Source organism: Nerophis lumbriciformis, linkage group LG01 (genome assembly GCF_033978685.3).
Source record: "Nerophis lumbriciformis linkage group LG01, RoL_Nlum_v2.1, whole genome shotgun sequence".
Lineage (NCBI taxonomy): Eukaryota > Metazoa > Chordata > Actinopteri > Syngnathiformes > Syngnathidae > Nerophis > Nerophis lumbriciformis.
In genome coordinates, this window is record NC_084548.2 from 64,258,218 (window position 1) to 64,285,000 (window position 26,783).

The following is a 26,783-nucleotide window of genomic DNA, read 5'->3' on the forward strand; positions in this document are numbered from 1 at the left end:
CACAGTTCTAAGTAATATTTTGCATGTATAACTGTCATACACGTATAAAATGTATTTTAAAAGTAAAAAATGTCCACAGGAAATAATAGAGATAGAAATAGTCTGTTCCAGGGTCAAACTGCAGCAATCATAAATATTGACTAAGGCTTGCAGGCACAGTTTTAAGTCACATTTTACATTCTTAACTGTCACACACATGTAAAAAGGTATTTTGAATGTAAAAAATGTCCATAGAAAATAATGTAAGTAGAAATAGTCTGTTCCAGGGTGAAATTGTGGCCATCATAAATATTGACTAAGTGTGCAGGCACAGTTCTAAGTAATATTTTGCATGTTTAACTGTCATACACGTGTAAAATGTATTTTAAATTAAAAAAAATGTCCATAGAAAATAATGGAGATAGAAATAGTCTGTTCCAGGGTCAAACTGTGGCCATCATAAATATTAAGTGTGCAGGCAAAGTTTTAAGTCACGTTTTACATTCTTAACTGTCATACAAGTGTAAAAAGGGATTTCAATGAAAAAAAATTTCCATATAAAATAATGAAAGTAGAAATGGTCTTTTCCGGGGTCAAACTGTGGCCATCATAAATGCTTACTAAGTGTGCAGGCACAGTTCTTAGTAACATTTTGCATTCTTAACTGTCATACATTTAATTATTTAATCACTTAATTACTTCATTATTTACCCATTTCCTTTTTGATTTCATGATTTAATTATTTCATATCAACGCTTCATGCATTTATTTTTGTCCGTCAAACACGGCCATCAGAGTCAGTGGGCGGGGCTAACACACATCCAGTTCATTGGTCGCTTTGGTCTGACGCAGGAAATATTTCAAAACACGGCGGCCAAAGGAGGATTTACTTGTTGGGTTTTGAGAGTTGGTCGTAGAGGTTTTAGACCAGTGGTTCTCAAAGTACCACCTCGGAAAACACTTGGCTCTCCAAGTACCACCAGAATGACCTACATTAAAATTCAGTAGCGTAGTAGGCCCAAGTGTTCATTAAAAAACAAGGCAGCGGTTTTGTTTAACAATTATATTTGATATTTTTGGCCACTATAACATTACTCACAATTTGAACAGTAACACTGTGTTTGAATATTTAATTAAGTGGTTATTTGGCGTACCACTAGATGGAGCCCTGTGGTACGCGTACCACAGTTTGAGAACCCCAGTTTTAGACCTTGGGGAGTATGTATTTAATAATAATAATAATAATAATAATAATAATGTATTAGATTTATATAGCGCTTTTCTAGGCACTCAAAGTGCTTCACAGAGAAGTGAGAACCCATCATTCATTTTTACAAGCAAGACCTGCTCCATGTCGCGGTTTAAAAGTAGAGGAATGCATTCAAGTTGTCAGTTATTCCCGCATTTTCAGACCAAGGCATCGACCAGCACTCATCCGAAGGATTCCAAAGACAAGTAGAAGTGCTGGGTAACCAATCAGGTGATAGGACCCGCCCACTGACTTTGACAGCTGAGTTTGATGAAACCAGATGATGTTGTCAGGGCATCTAATCAGGACGCCTCCCTGCGGGCGTGTCGAGGGCACGTCCAGCCGATAGGAGGCCCCGGGCAAGACCCAGGACACGTTAGGGAGACTATGTCTCCCAGCTGACCTGGGGATGCCGTGGGATCCCCCAGGAGGAGCCGGACAAAGTGGCGGAGAGGGCAATCTGGGCTTCTCTGCTTAGGCTGCTGCCCCCGCGACCCGAAGAAAATGGGTGCATCATCATATTGCAGTCCACACATATCTCTTATGTGTGACTGCCATCATATTGCAGTCCACCCTTATCTTTTATGTGTGACTGCCATCATATTGCAGTCCACACGTGTCTCTTATGTGTGACTGCCATCATATTGCAGTCCACCCTTATCTCTTATGTGTGATTGCCATCATATTGCAGTCCACACGTATCTCTTATGTGTGACTGCCATCATATTGCAGTCCACACGTATCTCTTAGGTGTGACTGCCATCATATTGCAGTCTACACGTGTCTCTTATGTGTGACTGCCATCATATTGCAGTCTACACGTATCTCTTATGTGTGACTGCCATCATATTACAGTCTCCACTTATCTCTAATGTGTGACTGCTATTAAATTGCAGTTTACACATATCTCTTGTGTGACTGCCATCATATTGCAGTCCACAAGTATCTCTTATGTGTGACTGCCATCATATTGCAGTCCACAAGTATCTCTTATGTGTGACTGCCATCATATTGCAGTCCACACGTATCTCTTATGTGTGACTGCCATCATATTGCAGTCCACCCTTATCTCTTATGTGTGACTGCCATCCTATTGCAGTCCACACGTATCTCTTATGTGTGACTGCCATCATATTGCAGTCTACACGTATCTCTTATGTGTGACTGCCATCATATTGCAGTCTACACGTATCTCTTATGTGTGACTGCCATCATATTGCAGTCCACACGTATCTCTTGTGTGTGCCTGCCATCATATTGCAGTCTACACGTATCTCTTATGTGTGACTGCCATCCTATTGCAGTCTACACGTATCTCTTATGTGTGACTGCCATCATATTACAGTCTCCACTTATCTCTAATGTGTGACTGCTATTAAATTGCAGTTTACACGTATCTCTTGTGTGACTGCCATCATATTGCAGTCCACAAGTATCGCTTATGTGTGACTGCCATCATATTGCAGTCCACACGTATCTCTTATGTGTGACTGCCATCATATTACAGTCCCCACTTATCTCTAATGTGTGACTGCTATTAAATTGCAGTTTACACATATCTCTTGGGTGACTGCCATCATATTGCAATCTACATGTATCTCTTATGTGTGACTGCCATCATATTGCAGTCCACACGTATCTCTTATGTGTGACTGCCATCATATTGCAGTCTACACGTATCTCTTATGTGTGACTGCCATCATATTGCAGTCCACACGTACTTCTTATGTGTGACTGCCATCATATTGCAGTCCACACGTATCTCTTATGTGTGACTACCATCATATTGCAGTCTACACGTATCTCTTATGTGTGACTGCCATCATATTGCAGTCCACACATATCTCTTATGTGTGACTGCCATCATATTGCAGTCCACCCTTATCTCTTATGTGTGACTGCCATCATATTGCAGTCCACACGTATCTCATATGTGTGACTACCATCATATTGCAGTCTACACGTATCTCTTATGTGTGACTGCCATCATATTGCAGTCCACACGTATCTCTTATGTGTGACTGCCATCATATTGCAGTCTACATGTATCTCTTATGTGTGACTGCCATCATATTGCAGTCCACACGTATCTCTTATGTGTGACTGCCATCATATTGCAGTCTACACGTATCTCTTATGTGTGACTGCCATCATATTGCAGTCTACACGTATCTCTTATGTGTGACTGCCATCATATTGCAGTCTACACGTATCCCTTATGTGTGACTGCCATCATATTGCAGTCCACACGTATCTCTTATGTGTGACTGCCATCATGTTGCAGTCTACACGTATCTCTTATGTGTGACTGCCGTTATATTGCAGTCCACACGTATCTCTTATGTGTGACTGCCATCATTTTGCAGTCTACACGTATCTCTTATGTGTGACTGCCATCATATTGCAGTCCACACATATCTCTTATGTGTGACTGCCATCATATTGCAGTCCACCCTTATCTCTTATGTGTGACTGCCATCATATTGCAGTCCACACGTATCTCATATGTGTGACTACCATCATATTGCAGTCTACACGTATCTCTTATGTGTGACTGCCATCATATTGCAGTCCACACGTATCTCTTATGTGTGACTGCCATCATATTGCAGTCTACATGTATCTCTTATGTGTGACTGCCATCATATTGCAGTCCACACGTATCTCTTATGTGTGACTGCCATCATATTGCAGTCTACACGTATCTCTTATGTGTGACTGCCATCATATTGCAGTCTACACGTATCTCTTATGTGTGACTGCCATCATATTGCAGTCTAAACGTATCCCTTATGTGTGACTGCCATCATATTGCAGTCTACACGTATCTCTTATGTGTGACTGCCATCATATTGCAGTCTACACGTATCTCTTATGTGTGACTGCCATCATATTGCAGTCCACACGTATCTCTTATGTGTGACTGCCATCATATTGCAGTCTACCCGTATCTCTTATGTGTGACTACCATCATATTGCAGTCCACACGTATCTCTTATGTGTGACTGCCATCATATTGCAGTCTACACGTATCTCTTATGTGTGACTGCTATTAAATTGCAGTTTACATGTATCTCTTGTGTGACTGCCATCATATTGCAGTCTACACGTATCTCTTATGTGTGACTGCCATCATATTGCAGTCCACACAAATCTCTTATGTGTGACTGCCATCATATTGCAGTCTACACGTATTTCTTATGTGTGACTGCCATCATATTGCAGTCCACACGTACTTCTTATGTGTGACTGCCATCATATTGCAGTCTACACGTATCTCTTATGTGTGACTGCCATCATATTGCAGTCTACAAGTATCTCTTATGTGTGACTGCCATCATATTGTAGTCTACACATATCTCTTGTGTGACTGCCATCATATTGCAGTCTACACGTATCTCTTATGTGTGACTGCCATCATATTGCAGTCCACACATATCTCTTTATGTGTGACTGCCATCATATTGCAGTCTACACGTATCTCTTATGTGTGACTGCCATCATATTGCAGTCCACGCGTACCTCTCATGTGTGACTGTCATCATGTTGCAGTCCACACGTATTTCTTATGTGTGACTGCCATCATGTTGCAGTCCACACGTATCTCTTATGTGTGACTGCCATTATATTACAGTCTACATGTATCTCTTATTTGTAACTGCCATTATATTGCAGTCCACCCGTACATCTTATGTATCAATCAATCAATCAATCAATGTTTATTTATATAGCCCTAAATCACAAGTGTCTCAAAGGGCTGCACAAGCCACAGCGACATCCTCGGTATAGCCCACATATGTATGACTGCCATCATATTGCAGTCCACACGTATATATTATGTGTGACTGCCATCATATTGCAGTCCACACGTACACGTATATCGTATGTGTGACTGCCATCATATTGCAGTCTACACTAATCTCTTATGTGTGACTGCCATTATATTGAAGTCCACACATATATATTACGTGTGACTGCCATCTACTAGTCACACTTATCATTTCACCATCCATCCATCCATCCATTTCCTACCGCTTATTCCCTTCGGGGTCGCGGGGGGCGCTGGAGCCTATCTCAGCTACAATCGGGCGGAAGGCGGAGTACACCCTGGACAAGTCGCCACCTCATCACAGGGCCAACACAGATAGACAGACAACATTCACACTCACATTCACACACTAGGGCCAATTTTAGTGTTGCCAATCAACCTATCACCATGTACCAAATGAAATAGCTTCGAGGTCGGTAAGCACAACCAGAATTATTCCGTACATTAGGCGCACCGGGGTATAAGGCGCACTGTCGAGTTTTTAGAAAATGAAAGGATTTTAAGTGCGCCTTTTATAGTCCGAAAAATACGGTAAATATTTAATGACACATTTAAGTAATTATATAAAGATGTATTTATAAGTTGATTTCCCCATTTAACTAGAAGAAGAACACAAAGAGGACTTTATCAATACACAAAATAGAAATACCGTATTTTTCGGAGTATAAGTCGCACCGGAGTATAAGTCGCACCTGCCGAAAATGCATAATAAAGAAGGAAAAAAACATATATAAGTCGCACCGGAGCCCGGCCAAACTATGAAAAAAACTGCGACTTATAGTCCGAAAAATACGGTAATCTGTTCCTGAGTTAAACTGTGGACATTGTAAACCTTTTACAAACTTAGCCGTTACAAAATGCTTTTCTTCTCTTGCTGCCATCATTTTGTTTTGGAAGAAGTGGCAACAGGCCAAAACCTAACCTCCTTTCTGCGTCCTAGAGCGCTCTCAGGTCCTCGTCGTCCTCCCTGGTGCTTCCCGCCGTGTCATGGCCCGCCTCCAACGCCTTGATTGGTCACCTGCAAGACCACCTGGAGACCTCCCCTCTGTACATGGACCCCGAGACGCTGAGTCAGCTCCGACTCAACGCCTCCTCGCCGGCCCTGCTCGTCTTCCGACTTCCCTACTACATTGGGTGTGTGTTTGTGTGTGTGTTCTGGCAATGCTTACTTAATGGGGACATCGCTCTGTTTACACAGTCACCTTTAGGGGACCTCTGACGGTATGGGGACAAAAAAACAGGAACCTTTTTGAATGATGTTAATCATTCAAAAAGGTTTAACCATTAATTAGGGATGTCCGATAATGGCTTTTTGCCGATATTCCGATATTGTCCAACTCTTTAATTACCGATACCGATATTATGCAGTCGTGGAATCAACACATTATTATGCCTAATTTGGACAACCAGGTATGGTGAAGATAAAGTACTTTTTAAAAAAATTAATAAAATAAGATAAATAAATTAAAAACATTTTCTTGAATAAAAAAGAAAGTAAACAATATAAAAACAGTTACATAGAAACTAGTTATTAATGAAAATTAATAAAAGTAACTGTTAAAGGTTAGTACTATTAGTGGACCAGCAGCACGCACAATCATGTGTGCTTACGGACTGTATCCCTTGCAGACTGTATTGATATATATTGATATATAATGTAGGAACCAGAATATTAATAACAGAAATAAACAACCCTTTTGTGTGAATGAGTGTAAATGGGGGAGGGAGGTTTTTTGGGTTGGTGCACTAATTGTAAGTGTATCTTGTGTTTTTTATGTTGATTTAAAAAAAAAAAGAAGAAAAAAAAGCGATACCGATAATAAAAAAAAAACGATACCGATAATTTCCGATATTACATTTTAACGCATTTATCCCAAAAAAAAAATCTGGTTTAGTGTTCCTTAGGATGACATTTTCATACAGCATGATTATTATTCACATTCAGAATTTTCCATCCTTCTATATATTGTAGTTGGAGTTGCAGACAACTTCATTACTGCTAAATAGAAGTTTTCAGTAATGTGACAGAAGATGCAGGATTTGCTTTAATATTTAAGTGGTGAAACTTCCTATAAGAGGACAGCTGTAGTGCTGTATTCTGAGGATCATGTCATATTTCATTTCAACTTTTTATTTTTTATTTTTTTTAAGTGGTCCTCAGTAGTCATGTACAAATTTGTGTGAATTATGCAAAATTATTTAAATTTGGTCCCCCATGAACCATATTAACTCTTTTTCCCCAGGGTTCCCTGTAGAGATGCGCGGATAGGCAAATATTTCATCCGCAACCGCATCACAAAAGTCGTCGCCCATCCGCCATCCACCCGAACTAACATTTTTTCAAAACCGCACCCGCCCGCACCCACCCGTTGTTATATATCTAATATAGACGATGCAAGGCATTAGTGAGGTTATAAAGCTTTTGCCTGTTAAAGAAAGGAGACTGATCCAATGCAGCAGAGACATTCAATGCGTGCCACGCTGTCACGGCCCAGACGCACACCAGTGCGCAATCATCTGGGAGCCGCGCTGAGCGCACCTCCAAGCGCGCTCGCGCCACTCAAACTGCTGCAGGCAGCTGCGTTCTATCTTGTTTTAACATCCTGTGGCACTGTTCTGGGATCACGGCGGACGAAACTGCTCATGCTCAGGGTGTTTGTGGAGGTTCGGGGTTTTGCACAAATGTGACGCACCATGTTAGATGTCCCGGTTTTGTGACTGTCGTAGACATAAACAGCGTTGCAGCTCTTGCAAATCACGTAGCCAGCATTACTATCATCCTGATTTACAACCTCATAAAAACGAGTCCACGCTGAACTTTTCTGGCCTTTTTTTTCCCTGGTCTTTAGTATTCCCTTTTTTAGTTTGTCGCGTACCACATTTGCTGCCGGCGTTGCCATCTCTTTTTTTTTTTCTTCTTCTATTGTGGCGTGCTGCAGGTGCCTGATGATAAATAATTGCCTGTTTCAAAGAGTGCTGCTCGTTTTTTGTATGTGGGTAACAACATTTAACTATGTATATATATTTCCGAATTGGTTTAACTGCCACCCGCCTGAATCTATTTAAACTCTCATTTTTTTTTTATTTCAACCGCCCGACCCGCGGATAAAATCTAATTTTTTTTTATTTCAACCGCCCGACCCGCGGATAATCCGCAGACTCCGCGGTTGTGTCCGCAAACCGCGCATCTCTAGTCCCCAGTAAGAATGATCAGCACATTACTTCATCAAACCAGAGATTTAAAGACGTGCCTGAGCTAACTGGGCAGTGGCCATTTTACCTAATTGTTTTTATGCCTCCACAACCTGTAGAAAGGGTGGTCCCCACAAGGGATGATCAAAAACTTGGTCCCCATTCCAAATGATAACCAGTATGTGTGTGTGTGTGTGTGTGTGTGTGTGTGTGTGTGTGTGTGTGTGACTTCCTGCTCCAAACCTAACCTCACCTTCCTTGCTGGTTCCCAGGTCTGATCTGGTGTCTGCCAAAGAGGTTCTCAGTGGCAACGGTTAGTGTGGAGCCCCAAAAAACCAAACTTGTTTTAAAAATGTTCACCCTTTACCATGTCCCCTTGTCGGGTGCTTCAGACGAGGTGATCGGCCAGGTTTTGAGCGTCATGAAGACCCAGTCGGTTCCGTACACGGCCCTCTACACCGCCCTGCGGCCCTCTAGGGTGAGTCCACGTCCACCAGTGTTGAATTAAGAATCCTGCTGATCATCCAGACGTGGAAAAGTCTGGCTCGCGTTGGCCTTTTTAAAGCCATGATGCACGTCTTTGCATCATGTGGCCACTTGATGGCACTGTAGGCTCACGTTCTCCAGAGCTTCTTATAGAGAAAATTCTGGGCAAAATACGGCCCGCGGGCCACATGCAGCCCATTAAGATCTTCAATCCGGCCCGCCGGACGTTCTACATAATTTTTTTAGACCTTTAAGATCAAAACTGTCGCCGCCATTATTATGTGCAGTGCTGTTTTTAAATGACCGTAAGTCTTGAACTATAAAAAGTATTTTAATTGTCGGAATCTTACTGCCTCATGAGCTAAATGTCATGATTTATTGTGGCCACTGGGTGTCGCCAAAAACTTCATGGTTAATAATACAAAACCAGTGAAGTTGTCACGTTGTGTAAATGAAAACAGAATACAATGATTTGCAAATCCTTTTCAACTTATATTCGATTGAATAGACCGCAAAGACAAGATATTTAATGTTCCAACTGAGAAACATCTTTTTTTTTTTTGCAAATAATTATTAACTTAGAATTTAATGGCAGCAACACATTGCAAAAAAGTTGTCACAGGGGCATTTTTACCACTGTGTTACATGGCCTTTCCTTTTAACAACACTCAAGGAACTGAGGAGACACATTTTTGAAGCTTTTCAGGTGGAAAAAAGATGGACTTGTCAGACCACAGAACACTTTTCCACTCTGCATCAGTCCATCTTAGATGAGCTCGGGCCCAGCGAAGTCGGCGGCGTTTCTGGGTGTTGTTGATAAATGGCTTTCGCTTTGCATTGTAGAGTTTTAACTTGCACCAACTGTAGTTACCGACAGTGGTTTTCTGAAGTGTTCCTGAGCCCATGTGGTGATATCCTCTACACCAGGCCTGGGCAATTATTTTGACTCGGGGGCCACATTTATAGAAAAAAATGTGTCTGGGGGCAGTTATATCTAGACTTAGACTTAGAAAATCTTTATTGTCCCCGAGGGGCAATTTGGTTTGCAGCAGTAGTCATTAAAAAACAAGGTTCAACAGTAAAACGAGGTACAACAGTAAAAAACAAGGTGCAACAGTAAAAACAAAGTACAACAGTAAAAACAAGGTACAACAGTAAAACAAGGTACAAATACATAAAATACATACAACATACAAACCATCATGAAAGCATTGAGCTAAAAACATTTGTAAAACAATAAAAACTAATCATCACTCGTCGCTTCCCACTAAAGTGACTGCATAGCAGCTAAGCTTGTTTAAGAAGCTCATTTATAAAGGCAACAGCTGAAGGAACTAAGGATCTTATGTATCTGTTGTTTTTGGCCTTTCTATTAGTAGGAGCGTACCTGCATCCTGAGGGCAAGACTCTAAACTCTGAGAAGAGATGGTGCTGAGGGTTGACCAGAATTGCCTTTGCCTTCTGGATGACTCTGGCCTGATAGATCTGGTTCAGGGGGTTCAAGGTAGTGCCTATGGTCTTTTGGCACACCTTGATTATACCACCCAATCTATTTTTATTGGCCACACTGAGGTTACTAAACCGGGAAGTGATGGAATAAGTTAAAATAGATTCAATACAAGATGAATAGAACATCCTCATCAGTGTCCTATCAACCTGAAAGCCCCTCAGTCTCCTCAAGAAAAACAGCCTCTGATTGGCCTTCTTACAAATATATCTATCTATCTATGTATATACAGTATATATATATATATATATATATATATATATATATATATATATATATATATATATATATATATATATATATACACACACACACACACATATATAAGCTGTGACAATCTGCTGTACAATATGTGTGTTTGGGTCCTATTTTTAGGAACACTAATACAAAAACTCACAATGTCAGATTGAATGCTAAAAACGTTATGACAGACCGCCTTAGGAAACGGAATGGAATTTTAAATTTTCTACTGAATGAGACCCCCAGAATGTACATGAATATAAAGAATGTGGGATTTACAATATTAACTATGAACGATAAAACACTGAATATTGACGACATATGAACGTCACTCCACTTTTACTTCTCACACCCCCTCTCCATCCGCGATGGCGAAATATGAATGCGAAGGGTAAAAAAAACATCTACAATCTGATATAATATCACTTTTCTTGTAGAACTTTGTTGTAAAAATCTCCTACCGCGTCAGTCCCTGACACCCGCATTTTAGGCCACTCTATCAATCAATCAATCAATCAATGTTTATTTATATAGCCCTAAATCACAAGTGTCTCAAAGGGCTGCACAAGCCACAACGACATCCTCGGTACAAAGCCCACATAAGGGCAAGGAAAAACTCACCCCAGTGGGACGTCGATGTGAATGACTATGAGAAACCTTAGAGAGGACCGCATATGTGGGTAACCCCCACCCCTCTAGGGGAGACCGAATGCAATGGATGTCGAGTGGGTCTGACATAATATTGTGAGAATCCAGTCCATAGTGGATCCAACATAATAGTAAGAGTCCAGTCCATAGTGGGGCCAGCAGGAAACCATCCCGAGCGCAGACGGGTCAGCAGCGCAGAGATGTTCCCAGCCGATGCACAGGCGAGCGGTCCACCCCGGGTCCCGACTCTGGACAGCCAGCACTTCATCCATGGCCACCGGACCTGTGCCCCCCCCCCCCCCCCCCCCCCCCCCCCCCCCCCCCCAATCTGAGCGACATTAGCTCAGATTCAGACTCGGATTTCAGCGGCTTAAGCGATTCAACAGAATACGCATGTATTGAAATGGATGGTTGTAGTGTGGAGGCAGGTAGCGAAAACGAAATTGAAGAAGAAACTGAAGCTATTGAGCCATATCGGTTTGAACCGTATGCAAGCGAAACCGACGAAAATGACACGACAGCTAGCGACACGGGAGAAAGCGAAGACGAATTCGGCGATCGCCTTCTAACCAAGGATTGGTATGTGTTTGTTTGGCATTAAAGGAAACTAACAACTATGAACTAGGTTTACAGCATATGAAATACATTTGGCAACAACATGCACTTTGAAAGTGCAGACAGCCCAATTTTCATCAATTAATATATTCTGTAGACATACCCTCATCCGCGCTCTTTTCCTGAAAGCTGATCTGTCCAGTTTTGGAGTTGATGTCAGCAGGCCAGGGAAGCTAGGGTCGATAGGGGGTTTAGCTCGCTCGTCTGCGGGAACAAACTACCGCCATTGCTTGCCGTGCTACCGAGGTCCTTTGTCCCTGAATTGCTCACACACTCCGGCAGATTCAATGGGGGTCTGGTGGCAGATTTCTTTGACTTTATCGTTGGAAATGCATCTGCTTTGAGTGTCGCAGGATATCCACACATTCTTGCCATCTCTGTCGTAGCATAGCTTTCGTCGGTAAAGTGTGTGGAACAAACGTCCAATTTCTTGCCACTTTCGCATCTTTGGGCCACTGGTGCAACTTGAATCCGTCCCTGTTCGTGTTGTTACACCCTCCGACAACACACCGACGAGGCATGATGTCTCCAAGGTACGGAAAACAGTCGAAAAAACGGAAAATAACAGAGCTCATTTGACTCGGTGTTTGAGAAAATAGCGGATTGCTTCCCGATGTGACGCCACGTTGTGACGTCATCGCTCCGAGAGCGAATATTAGAAAGGCGTTTAATTCGCCAAAATTCACCCATTTAGAGTTCGGAAATTGGTTAAAAAAATATATAGTCTTTTTTTCTGCAACATCAAGGTATATATTGACGCTTACATAGGTCTGGTGATAATGTTCCCCTTTAAACTGTTGGACAATTTGCTCACGCATTTGTTGACAAAGTGGTGACCCTCGCCCCATCCTTGTTTGTGAATGACTGAGCATTTCATGGAAGCTGCTTTTATACCCAATCATGGCACCCACCTGTTCCCAATTAGCCTGTTCACCTGTGGGATGTTCCAAATAAGTGTTCGATGAGCATTCCTCAACTTACTCAGTCTTTTTTGCCACTTGTGCCAGCTTTTTTTTAAAACAAATTCCAAATATTTGCAAAAAAAATAAAATAAGTTTCTCAGTTGGAACATTAAATATCTTGTCTTTGCAGTCTATTCAATTGAATATAAGTTGAAAAGGATTTGCAAATCCTTGTATTCTGTTTTTATTTACCATTTACACAACGTGCCAACTTCACTGGTTTTGGGTTTTGTAAATATGTTAGTGTTTTTCATTGTTCTGTTTGACTCTTTTCACTTGATCAAACCTTTTGTAACATTCTTTAATACAAAATAATACACGTTTATATGATTCCTGCTGATATTTTACCCATTCAGTATACTCAAGGCTCCAATATCGGTATAAGAACCTGATCAGGATCTACAAAGACTGACGTGTGAAGAAAGACCACAAGGAAACGTTAGGTGTGTGTGTCACCTGACTGCAGGGGGCGCCATCGCCCGTCATGGAAGCAGCTCTGGGAGGAGGCCGCTCGCTCCTGCAGGCCCGAGGAGGATACAGAGATCGAGAAAGGGAGCGGGAGAGGCAGCGCAAAATGAAGGAGAGGGCTGGAATCCACGCTCCAGTGGAGTTCAAGGTGCTCTAACACTTCCTGGGATGGCTTGTTATATATTTGTTGCTTTTATTTCCTAGTTTAGCATGTTCACTTTGTGCCTCAACACAGGAATGAAATCCTTGACATAAGCGTGTAGTCTCCCAACTTCACCACTAGAGAGAGCCACTGCATAGTGCACCAGTGGGGATACAGCTTCTTTATGTTTAGATATAATCCGTTCCAGGGTCTAGCTGTGGCCATGGATCATCTTTAATAACTGTAGAGGCGGCATTTTAACGTAACTAAGTTTCATACAAGAAACATTAAGGTGTAAAAACACTCCAACATGGTTGTTGAAATAATGTGCGACATGACAGCAGTTTGAAGTCACTTTGTGTGCGCGTGCAGGAAGGTGACAACACCTGCATCCTGCTGTGGGCTCAAGGCCTGTCAGTCAGCATCCTGCGCAGCGGCCGCTGGGAGTCACATGACCTGACCCCGTCCACCTTTGGCGAGGGCGTCAGACCCAAACTTGATGGATCAACTTGTGACAAAACCAAAGCACGGTATTGTAGCTTCTTCTTCTTCTTATACCTATGCTTCACCTTTTTCTCCACTTTCTATATCACCTTGTATCTACCTTCGCGTTCTTCACATTTTTCCTTGTTTTTCTTCATCTTTTGCTTTCTTCTTGTTTACCTTTAATTTTCTTTTTTCAAACGGTTTACCTTCACCCTCTTATCTTGTTTTCTTCTTATGTTTACCTTAAAAAATTTACTTTGTGTTTACCTTCACCTTCCTATTTACCTTAAAATGTTAATTTTTGTTTACCTTCACCTTCCTATTTACCTTAAAAATTTTACGTTGTGTTTACCTTTTCCTTCTTCTACTTTTTATTCTTCTTCTTCTTCTACTTTCTTCTTCTTCTACTTCTACTTTGTCTTCTTCTACTTCTACTTTGTCTTCTACTTTTGCTTTGTCTTATTCTTCTTCTACTTTGTCTTCTTCTACTTCTACTTTTTCTTTTCTATTTCTACTTTTTCTACTTCTTCTTTTACATCGTCTTCTTCTACTTCGTCGTCTTCTTCTACTTCGTCGTCTTCTTCTACTTTGTCTTCTTCTTCTACTTTGTCTTCTTCTACTACTATTTTTTCTTCTTCTTCGACTTCTACTTTGTCTTCTTCTTCTACTTCTTTTATTTCGTTTTCTTCTTCTTCTTTTACATTGTCTTCTGCTTCTTCTACTTTGTCTTCTTTGTCTACTTCTACTTGTTCTTCTTCTTCTACTTGTACATTGTCTTCTTCTTCTACTTGTACTTTGTTTTCTTCCACTTCTACTTTGTCTTCTTCTACTTCTACCTTGTCTTCTACTTTTACTTTGTCTTCTTCTACTTCTACTTTTTCTTCTTCTTCTACTTCTACTTTGTCTTCGTCACCTTCTTCTTCACCTTCTTCACCTTCACCGCCCTTTTCACATTCTTCTTCTCCTTCACCACCCTTTTCACCTTCTTTTTCTTCACCTTTTTTTTCTTCACCTGCTTCTTCTCTTTCACCACCTTTTTCACATTTTTCTTCTTCTCCAACACATTTTTCACATTCTTCTTCACCTTCTCCTTCTCTTTCACCACCTTGTTCACCTTCTTATTCTTCTCCTTCATCTCCTTCACCACCTTGTTCACCTTCTTCTTCTCCTTCACCACCCTTTTCACCTTCTTCTTCACCTTCACCACCTTTTTCACATTCTTCTTCTTCACCAACTTTTCACATTCTTTTTCTTCACCTTCTTCTCCTTCACCACATTTTTCACATTCTTCTTCTTCACCTTCTTCTTCTCCTTCACCACCTTGTTCACCTTCTTCTTCTTCACTTTATTCTTCTCCTTCACCACCTTTTTCACCTTCTTCTTCTACTTCACCACCTTGTTGACCTTCTTCTTCTTCACTTTCATATTTTGTTCATCTTTACCTTCTTCTTCACTTTTTGTTTACCTTTGCTTTCTTTTTCTTCTTCACCTTTAGTTTGCTTTTGCCTTCATCTTTTTCTTATTCTTCTTCACCTTTTGTTTACCCTTTTCTTCTTTTTCTTCTTCACCTTTTTTTTACCTATGCCTTCATCTTCTTCTTCACCTTTTGTTTACCTATGCCTTCTTCTTCTTCTTCTTCTTCTTCACATCTTCTTTTTCTTCTTATTTCTTCTTCTTCGCCTTCTTCTTCACCTTCTTCTTTTTCTTCTTCACCTTTTGTTTACCTATGCCTTCTTCTTCTTCTTCTTCACTTTTTGTTTACATATGCCTTCTTCCTGTTCTTCTTCTTCACCTTCTTTTTCTTCTTCACCTTTTGTTTACCTATGCCTTCTTCTTATTCTTCTGCTTATTCGTCACCTTCTTCTTCACTTTTTGTTTACGTATGCCTTCTTCCTCTTCTTCTTCTTCACCTTCTTTTTCTTCTTCACCTTTTGTTTACCTTTGCCTTCTTCTTCTTCTTCACCTTCTTATTTTTCTTCTTCACCTTTTGCTTACCTATGCTGCCTTCTTCTTCTTCTTTTTCTTCACCTTTTGTTTACCTATGCCTTCTTCTTCTTCTTCCTCTATACATATAGTCTTCTTCACTTTCTTCTTTTTCTTCACCTTTTGTTTATCTATGCCTTTTTCTTCTTCTTCTTCTTCTTCTTCTTCACCTTTTGTTTACCTATGCCTTCTTCTTCTTCTTCTTCTTCTTCTTCTTCTTCTTCTTCTTTTTCTTCTTCAGCTTTTGTTTACCTATGCCTTCTTCTTCTTCACCTTCTTCTTTTTCTTCTTCACCTTTTGTTTACCTATGCCTTCTTCTTCTTCTTCTTCTTCTTCTTCACCTTTTGTTTACCTATGCCTTCTTCTTCTTCTTCCTCTATACATATAGTCTTCTTCACTTTCTTCTTTTTCTTCACCTTTTGTTTATCTATGCCTTCTTCTTCTTCTTCTTCTTCTTTGTCTTCTTCTTCTTCTTCACCTTTTGTTTACCTATGCCTTCTTCTTATTCTTCTTCTTCTTCTTCTTCTTCTTCACCTTTTGTTTACCTATCCCTTCTTCTTCTTCTTCTTCTTCTTTTTCTTCTTCAGCTTTTGTTTACCTATGCCTTCTTCTTCTTCTTCTTCACCGTCTTCTTTTTCTTCTTCACCTTTTGTTTACCTATGCCTTCTTCTTCTTCTTCCTCTATACATATAGTCTTCGTCACTTTCTTCTTTTTCTTCACCTTTTGTTTATCTATGCCTTCTTCTTCTTCTCCTTCTTCTTTGTCTTCTTCTTCTTCTTCTTCACCTTTTGTTTACCTATGCCTTCTTCTTCTTCTTCTTTTTCTTCTTCAGCTTTTGTTTACCTATACCTTCTTCTTCTTCTTCACCTTCTTCTTTTTCTTCTTCACCTTTTGTTTACCTATGCCTTCTTCTGCTTCTTCTTCTTCTTCTTTTTCTTCTTCAGCTTTTGTTTACCTATGCCTTCTTCTTCTTCTTTGCCTTCTTCATTTTCTTTGCCTTTTGTTTATCTTCACCTTCTTCTTCTTTGCCTTCTTCTTCACTTTTTGTTTTCCTTCATCTTCTTCTTCACCCTCTTCATCACCTTCTTTTTCTTCTTCTACTTCGGTTTCTTCTATTTCTTCTACTTCTTCTTATTATTCTACTTATTCCGTCTTCTTTACCTTTTTGTTTACCTTCACCTTCTTTTTTTTTCTTCACTTTTTGTTTACCTATGCCTTCTTCTTCTTCTTCTACTTCTTCTGTCTTCTTCACCTTTGTGTTTACCTTCACCTTCTTCTACATCTTCTCTTTCTTCATATCTTCCATGGTGTTTGCCTTCACCTTCTGGGTACAGCAGAGACATCCTACAACTCTGGTTATTAGTGACAATATATATTTGAAACATAAGACTGGTGAGTCTGAGCTTGTTAGACAAAGACACCCGGAGAACATCACTCACGCCACAAACATTCTAGAAGTCTCTACAACTAAGTGACATCCACGTCAACAAGTGTGACTTTGCCATTTAATATTATTTTGTCGTGTTTGATTCTTGGCAGGCTGGTGCTCAACTATGAGAACGTTCTTGGCCACCGCAACTTCAAACTCCTGTGAGTCTTCTCAACACGCACTGCAGAAGTGGAACACAATAGGAATATATCGTAATAAGCTCTTACATTTATTTCATGTCCAGGGAATGTTTTAAATCCTCAAGTTAACATTTGTAACAAGACCACCATTAAAAGTAGGGCTGGGGGATACGGCTGAAAACTGTTGCTCGATATCAATAGTTATTGTATTTTTGATGACCTATGGAAAACAAGCAGCAGGAGAAAAATATTTGAATATGTCGGTTTTTGACGCAGTACCGCCTGAGGGATGGAAGGTCCGTAATATCATCGCTTACGTGCATTGATTTCTCCAGATTCTCTGAACCTTTTGATGATATTACAGACCGTAGATGGCGAAATCCCTAAATTCCTTGCAATAGCTGGTTGAGAAAGGTTGTTATCAAACTGTTTGCTCAGGTATTAGTTCACAAAGTGGTGACCCTCGCCCCATCCTTGTTTGTGAATGACTGAGCATTTCATGGAAGCTGCTTTTATACCCAATCATGGCACCCACCTGTTCCCAATTAGCTTGTTCACTTGTGGGATGTTCCAAATAAGTGCACTGCAAAAACTGAAATCTAAGTAAGATTAAATATCTCAAATAAGGGTGATATTTGCTTATTTTCTGTCTGATAAGATAATTCTTCTCACTAAGCAGATTTTATGTTAGTGTTTTACTTGTTTTAAGGGTTTTGGTCCTAAATGATCTCAGTAAGATACTACAGCTTGTTGCTGAGATTTGATGACCTATATTGAGTAAAACATGCTTGAAACTAGAATATCAACCGTTGCAAAGCTGTGTAATCAACACTCACAAGTATAAAACTGCTTTTTCAAAGTAAAAATGTATTATTTCAAGCATGAAATAAAAAAATCATGACTTTGACACAATTGTGTCTCGTAATTAAAACAGATGACAGCCAAATGGACTTTGCTGTTTTATTTGCAATGAAACAATAGAAAACACGTACTCATAAAGTAGTACAGTTGGCACAGTACAGTAAACGGACAGTTAATATTTAAACATTTGACATTTCAAACAATTTTGAACAGAAATAGTTCATGCACAAATATATACATATATATATATATATATATATATATATATATATATATATATATATATATATATATATATATATACACCGTATTTCCTTGAATTAGCGTCGGGGCAGTAATTAATGTAAAACCTCTTCTCACTCTGGCGCTTACCAAAGGCATGCGGTAAATTTAGGCCTGCGCTAATAAATTTGAGTGTGATGTAAGGATACCATAATGAAAAGCACATTTAATAAAAAAAAAACGTTATAATGGTTTTACCTTTACTTATAAATGAAGTCCATGCGCCGCTCCTTCCGAACAAAAGCGTCGATAACTTGTTGATAGAAGTCTTCCTTATCTTTCTGCAGTTTTAAAAGTCTCTCTGTCTCAATGGAGATCTTCCTTTAATTATTACCTCCTGCTTCGATTGAAAGTCCAGTTTAGAAAACTGTTTTATTTTAGATATGTAATCCTCCATGCTAAAAGTGCAAGCGAGAGGAAAAAAATAAACGATTGCTGCTTGTTGTCACTTCTTCTGCAGCCGAGTAGTGGCAAGAAGGATCACTAGCGCCCTCTACCACCAGGAGGCGGGAGTCATTTAATGACTCATATTTGAATCACGCAGCTACGGTATATTAATAAAACATAGCTGCTTACAGTTCTTTTTAGCATATTCAATAGCTTGGACCTTAAATCCTACTGAATAGCTCTTTATCTTCTTCCCTTTATGCGATTTTAAATTACTGAAGTCAGCCTTCTCCATTTTGAAAATGATGACAGGTGAAGTGTCACTCGTGACGTGACGAGTGTTGACCAGGCGGAAATTCTAGGCATATGCTAATTATTTTGCGAAACGAGTTTGACCCGGCGGTAATTCTAGACATGCGCTAATAAAAATAATATTTTGTGGAACGAGTTTGACTCGGCGGTAATTCTAAGCAGGCGCATACTATATACCCGGCGGCAATTCAAGGAAATACGGTGCATATATATATATATATATATATATATATATATATATATATATATATATATATTTCTTGCGCACTAATGACTGAAAGAGCACGCACTTGGCGCGATGATGTCATGTTATCGATGGAAAAATGTATTTTTAGACCGTATGATTTGCCTGAGCGGCTAGTAGACCTCGAGAGTAACGAGCGGTTGCCTTGTTGCCTTTCCATTAAGAAAAATAAACTAGTTTTTAGTATAAGTTTGCTGGTTTCAAGAAATGTAATGCCCAGCGCATATCATTATGTCAAGATAATGGCACTAGCATTTACTTCATTTAAGGACATTTTTCAACAAATTGAGAAAAAAGGTCTCATATTTGTTTTTCTATCAAGAAAAGTGCACTTGTTATTAGTGAGAATGTACTTATTTTAAGGTATTTTTGGGTTCATTGAGGTTAGCTAATTAGGGACCGCAATGTCCCTTTGGGACAGAGGACCCTATTGTATTTGTAAGGTTTTATTATTATTATTCCGCCGCTTTTTTGAGCTGTAATTTGACCCCCTTAACATGCTTCAAAACTCACCATATTTGACGCACACATCAGGACTGGCGAAAATTGCCATCTAATAAATGAATTAAAAAAAAAAAAAACTCAAAATTGCGCTCTAGCGCCCCCTAGGAAGAAAACACAGACAAAACTGCCTGTAACTTCCAGTAGAAATGTCGTAGCGACATGAAACAAAAACCTCTATGTAGGTCTCACTTAGACCTATATTTCATACACTAACACCCTTCAGCAAAAATCAACAGGAAGTTGGCAATTCCCCTTTCAAAACAAATGTTTTGTAAAAACAGTCACTTTTGCCTCTTTGAGCTACAATTTGACCCCCTTAACATGCTTCAAAACTCATCAAACTGGACACACACATCAGGACTGGCGAAAATTGCGATCTAATAAAAAAAGCAAACCCCAAAACTCAAAATTGCGCTCTAGCGCCCCCCTAGGAATAAAACACAGACAAAACTGCTCCTAGGAAGAAAACATAAGACAAAACCGCATTTTATAAATTGACAACCCCCAGCAAAAATCAACAGGAAGTTTGCAATTCCCCCTTCAAAACAAAAGTTTTGTAAAAACCGGTCACCTTTTTTCAAAAATTATCTCCTCTGAGGACGTTTGTCATGTCGGCTTCAAACCGGCACAGGAGAGAGATTGAACCCTTCTGATTAAAAGTTGACGAAAGAGTTTTAATTACTGCTCCGGTTTGGATTTTATGTGCCGTCAAAGTCGGTCCCGTCCATCGCTGCTTTAATTAGGGACCGCAATGTCCCTTTGGGACAGAGGACCCTATTGTATTTGTAAGGTTTTATTATTATTATTCCGCCGCCTCTTTGAGCTGTAATTTGACCCCCTTAACATGCTTCAAAACTCACCATATTTGACGCACACATCAGGACTGGCGAAAATTGCCGTCTAATAAAAAAAAACCAAACCCCAAAACTCAAAATTGCGCTCTAGCGCCCCTTAGGAAGAAAACACAGACAAAACTGCCTATAACTTCCAGTAGAAATGTCGTAGCAACATGAAACAAAAACCTCTATGTAGGGTCTCACTTAGACCTACATTTCATACACTGACACCCTTCAGCAAAAATCAACAGGAAGTTGGCAATTCTCCCTTCAAAACAAAAGTTTTGTAAAAACAGTCACTTTTGCCTCTTTGAGCTACAATTTGACCCCCTTAACATGCTTCAAAACTCACCAAACTGAACACACACATCAGGACTAGCAAAAATTGCGATCTAGTAAAAAACCCAACCCCAAAACTCAAAATTGCGCTGTAGCGCCCCCTAGGAATCAAACACAAACAAAACTGCTCCTAGGAAGAAAACAGACAAAACTGCCTGTAACTTCCAGTAGGAATGTCGTAGAGACATGAAACAAAAACCTTTATGTAGGTCTCACTTAGACCTACATTTTATAAATTGACAACCCCCAGCAAAAATCTACAGGAAATTTGCAATTCCCCCGTCAAAACAAAAAGTTTTGTAAAAACCGGTCACCTTTTTTCAAAAATTATCTCCTCTGAGGACGTTTGTCGTGTCGGCTTCAAACCGGCACAGGAGAGAGATTGAACCCTTCTGATTAAAACTTGACGAAAGAGTTTTAATTACTGCTCCGGTTTGGATTTTATGTGCCGTCAAAGTCAAAATTGCGCTCTAGCGCCACCTAGGAAAAAACACAGACAAAACTGCTTGTAACTTCCGGTAGGAATGTCGTAGAGACATGAAACAAAAACCTCTATGTAGGTCTGACTTAGACCTAGATTTCAAACACAAAAATCAACAGCAAGTTGGCAATTCAATTTCAATTTCAATTTCAATTCAATTTCAAAACAAATGTTTAATAAAAACAGGCACTTTTGACTCTTTGAGCTGTAATTTGACCCCCTTTACATGCTTCAAAACTCATCAAACTGGACACACACATCAAGACTGGCGAAAATTGCTATCTAATAAAAAAAGCAAACCCCAAAACTCAAAATTGCGCTCTAGCGCCCCCTAGGAGTAAAACACAGACAAAACTGCTCCTAGGAAGAAAACTCAAGACAAAACCGCCTGTAACTTCCAGTAGGAATGTCGTAGAGACATGAAACAAAAAGGAAGTTTGCAATTCTCCCTTCAAAATAAAAGTTGGGTCAAAAACAGTCACCTTTTTTTTTAAACATTATCTCCTCTGAGCGCGTTTGTCGTGTCGGCTTCAAACTAGCACAGAAGAGAGATTGAACCCTTCTGATTAAAAGTTGACAAAAGAGTTCTAATTAGTGCTCCGGTTTGGATTTTATATGCCGTCAAAGTCGGTCCCGTCCATCGCTGCTTGCAGCTTTAATTTTTATTGATATGGATTACGTTGTTGATATCGATTGCGTGTCTATGTTGATATCCTTTCATCACCCAGCCCTGGTAAAACGTGTCTAAAGAATAAGCTTCAATTCAAAGCGCAAACTCTCTGACCTGGGACCGCTTTTGGAGCTGACCTCGTTGCCCTCGTGTGTGCAGCTTGTCCCTGAGCCAGCGCCACTACAAGGTGTCGGCCCGGCGCTGGTTCACGCTGGACTTGGTGGAGCTGGAGTACGACAGCACCAAGGCCACCTTCAACGGCAGCAGGAACATCTACGCCCCCGCCGAGTACTCCTACCGCTGCCAGTCCGTCACCAGCTTCCAATGGCCGCAGCTGGTGCCGCGCTCGCCCAAAGACCCGGCCAACCAGTGGAGGGTCTCCTTCGAAGACTTCCAGGTAGGAGCGTTTATACCTCAGGCCGGCATGGTATTTACCGACGTGCCGTGTTTCACTCGCAGATCCAAGGCTTCAACGTGAAGGGAAGCGAGTTCTCCTACGCCTCGGACTGCGCCGGCTTCTTCTCCCCGGGCATCTGGATGGGCCTGATGACCAGTCTCCTCATGGTCCTAGTGCTGACCTACGGCCTGCACATGATCATGCAGCTGCACACCATGGACCGCTTTGACGACCCCAAGGGGCCGGCCATCTCCGTGCCCCAGACCGAATAATTCCTGGTTTCATCAACGTTGAACACCCTTTAGATGTCTGAGTCTTTAACACAAGTCGATGTTAAAGGAGGAAAATAAATATAAAGTATACAAATTGTGTTTATTGGCCGTAGTGTTTGTGTTTGTTGCTGTATTTCTAACGTGATATTTATCTGTTTATTGAAGGGAATACTGTAAATGTTCATGTCAAGAGAAATATTTATTTGACTTTGATGACTGTGAAGTGGTTGTTGTTCAATAAAATGTCCCTGAAGGAACTCAGTGTGTTTACATGCACTCAATTAAGTCGGGATTCTCCCAATAGTTCACTTTTTTTTTTTCTACCATACCGTACATTTTATCATCGTTCACGCCAGTAGTGAAATATCAATACTATAAATTGACAGCACAAACATTTTGGACAAGGTGTAAAATATTAACATAAGAAAAAGCAAGGCCAGCAAGACTTAGACTTGGACAAACTTTCATGATCCACAAGGGAAATTGTTTTTTTGTATTTGTTTTATTTTTATTTGTATGTTTTTTTAGACTTACTCAAACTTTTATGATCCACAAGGGAAATATTTTTAGTATTTCTTTGTATTTTTTAAATACATTTTAAAAAAATTTTTTTTTAGCCTTATACAAACTTTAATGATCCACAAGGGAATTTTTTTTATTTTTATAATTTTTTTTTTTTTTAGACTTACCGGTAGACAAAAACGTTAGTGATCCACAAGGGGAATTGTTTGTTTTTATAACTTTTTTAATTTTATTTTAATGTTTATTTTTTATTTTTTTTAGACTTACACAAACTTTTATGATCCACAAGGGAAACTTTTTTTTTTATAAATTTTTTTTTGTATTTTCTGACTAACTTTTTTTTTTTTTTTTTAGCTTTATACAAACTTTCATGATCCACAAGGGAATTTTTTTTTTCTTTTTGTAGTTTTCTTTTTTTTTTTTAGACTTAGACAAACGTTAGTGATCCACAAGGGAAATTGTTTTTTTGTATTTGTTTTATTTTTATTTTAATGTTTTTTAGACTTACACAAACTTTTATGATTCACAAGGGAAACAGTCGTAGTATTTCTTTGTATTTTTAAATAAATTAAAAAAATTTTTTTTTTAGCCTTATACAAACTTTAATGATCCACAAAGGAATTTTTTTTCTTTTTATAATTTTCTTTTTGTTTTTAGACTTAGACAAACGTTAGTGATCCACAAGGGGAATTGTTTGTTTTTATATCTTTTTAATTTTAATTTTAATTTTATTTTTTTATTTTTTTAGACTTACACAAACTTTTATGATCCACAAGGGAAACATTTTTTTTAATTACATTTTTTTTGTATTTTTTGACTAACTTTTTGTTTTTTTTTAGCCTTATACAAACTTCAATGATCCACAAGTGAATTTCTTTTTCTTTTTATAATTTTCTTTTTTTTTTTTAGACTTAGACAAACGTTAGTGATCCACAAGGGAAATTGTTTTTTTGTATTTGTTTTATTTTATTTTATTTTATTTTTTTTAGACTTACACAAACTTTTATGGTCCACAAGGGAAATATTTTTAGTATTTCTTTGTATTTTTTAAATACATTTTTTTTAATTTTTTTTAGCCTTATACAAACTTTAATGATCCACAAAGGAATTTTTTTTCTTTTTATAATTTTCTTTTTGTTTTTAGACTTAGACAAACGTTAGTGATCCACAAGGGGAATTGTTTGTTTTTATATCTTTTTAATTTTAATTTTAATTTTATTTTTTTATTTTTTTTAGACTTACACAAACTTTTATGATCCACGAGGGAAACATTTTTTTAATTACATTTTTTTTGTATTTTTTGACTAACTTTTTGTTTTTTTTTAGCCTTATACAAACTTCAATGATCCACAAGTGAATTTCTTTTTCTTTTTATAATTTTCTTTTTTTTTTTTAGACTTAGACAAACGTTAGTGATCCACAAGGGAAATTGGTTTTTTGTATTTGTTTTATTTTATTTTATTTTATTTTTTTTAGACTTACACAAACTTTTATGGTCCACAAGGGAAATATTTTTAGTATTTCTTTGTATTTTTTAAATACATTTTTTTAAATTTTCTTTTAGCCTTATACAAACTTTAATGATCCAAAAGGGAATTTTTTTTCTTTTTATAATTTTCTTTTTTCTTTAGACTTAGACACACGTTAGTGATCCACAAGGGGAATTGTTTGGTTTTATAACTTTTTTATTTTTATTTTTTTTAGACTTACACAAACTTTTATGATCCACAAGGGAAACTTTTTTTTTTATTAAATTTTTTTTGTATTTTCTGACTAACTATTTTTTTTTTTTTTTTAACCTTATACAAACTTTAATGATCCACAAAGGAGTTTTTTTTCTTTTTATAATTTTCTTTTTTTTTTTTTAGACTTAGACAAACGTTAGTGAGCCACAAGGGGAATTGTTTGTTTTTATAACTTTTTTATTTTTATTTTAATGTTTATTTTTATTTTTTTTAGACTTACACAAACTTTTATGATCCACAAGGGAAACTTTTTTTTTTATTAAATTTTTTTTGTATTTTTTGACTAACTTTTTTTTTTTTTTAGCCTTATACAAACTTTAATGATCCACAAGGGATTTTTTTTTTCTTTTTATAATTTTCTTTTTTTTTTTTTAGACTTAGACAAACGTTAGTGATCCACAAGGGAAATTTTGTTTTTAGTTTGTCTATTTTTTTTAATTTAAATTTTTGTAATCTTTTTATTAATTTTGTATTTTTTTAGACTTCGACAAACACTTGTGTCCTTCTAATAATTCTAGTACAAACTGCACAGGCGCTACCAAACACAGACCGGTTTCGACAATGTCTTCGTCAGTGTGCAATTTTCCACAGGTCAATCGATTTGACATAATAATTCGAGAACAACTTCAAAAATGAAAGTGCACAAATAGACAAAATAGAACATTTGTGCAAAATAAACCAAAGACTCAGTACAGAATCATAGGAAAATAAATAAAGCAATTTTTAAAAATGTGTTTTTATTATAATGGTTGTCCACACATTTTTTGTATTTTATTCTTTCATTTTTGTATTGCTTTTTTATTGCTTTATTTATTTTCCTATGATAAAGTATTGACTGTCCGTGTCAAGAAGCTACTCGACCAACAGGAAGCTACACGTGAAATGAACATCTACAGCACTAAATAGACATTGCGGCGTACCCCAGGGTTCGATTCTGGGACCAAAATTGTTCAATCTCTGATTAGTGAAGTCCCAAAGGTCTTACATTTTGTATTATTTGCTCAGGGGAGAACACAAAGAAGCAAATACAAATAACAGAAGAAATTAACAAATTAAAGAGATGGTTGGTTTGACAAAAACAGACTAAAACTAAAATAATGCTATTTGGTAACAGAATAAGACAAATAGAAGGAGTAGACATTGAGTAGTTTAAACCACATTTTTGGGTGTAATAACAAATGTTAAAATGAACTGGAAGTCTCATATGTCATTGCAGTTTAAAAAAAGGAAGATATGTATATTTTTTTTTGGGGGGGGGGGGGGGGGGGATATTCACAGCAAGACCATTTGCAAAGGGAACCGAATTATAGATCAGGATTGGGCGAGCAGACACATCCCAATGGATTCATCTGATCCAATCGTCCATTCTGGCTCAAATTGGTCATAATTTCGCCTTGCAGAGTGAAAAGCTTCTCCGAGATGTTATCCAATTTGCGAATAAATTCCGAGACCTCCCAAGTCCTAGTACCCACAACTCTGCCTTTGGGCTCCTTGAATGGCTGCCATCGTCTCCCCAATTTGTCGATGCTCAATCCAATCAGCAGATGCCCTCTTCTCAAAGTTGCAAGTAGATCT

General features: G+C 38.5%; 1 protein-coding gene across 1 annotated transcript in view; it reads left to right on the forward strand.

Moving 5' to 3' along the window:
* The window catches only part of atp6ap1a (ATPase H+ transporting accessory protein 1a), a 33,662-nt gene extending 10,464 nt beyond the window's left edge, over positions 1-23,198 (forward strand). Inside the window, exons 4-11 of the mRNA XM_061924126.2 lie at positions 5,998-6,191; positions 8,522-8,562; positions 8,642-8,727; positions 13,174-13,323; positions 13,690-13,847; positions 17,327-17,377; positions 22,432-22,669; positions 22,732-23,198. Coding sequence (XP_061780110.1) covers positions 5,998-6,191; positions 8,522-8,562; positions 8,642-8,727; positions 13,174-13,323; positions 13,690-13,847; positions 17,327-17,377; positions 22,432-22,669; positions 22,732-22,941 — 1,128 coding nt within the window. The 3' untranslated portion in view covers positions 22,942-23,198. The remainder of the gene's footprint in view (positions 1-5,997; positions 6,192-8,521; positions 8,563-8,641; positions 8,728-13,173; positions 13,324-13,689; positions 13,848-17,326; positions 17,378-22,431; positions 22,670-22,731) is intronic.
* Positions 23,199-26,783: the final 3,585 nt, after the last annotated feature.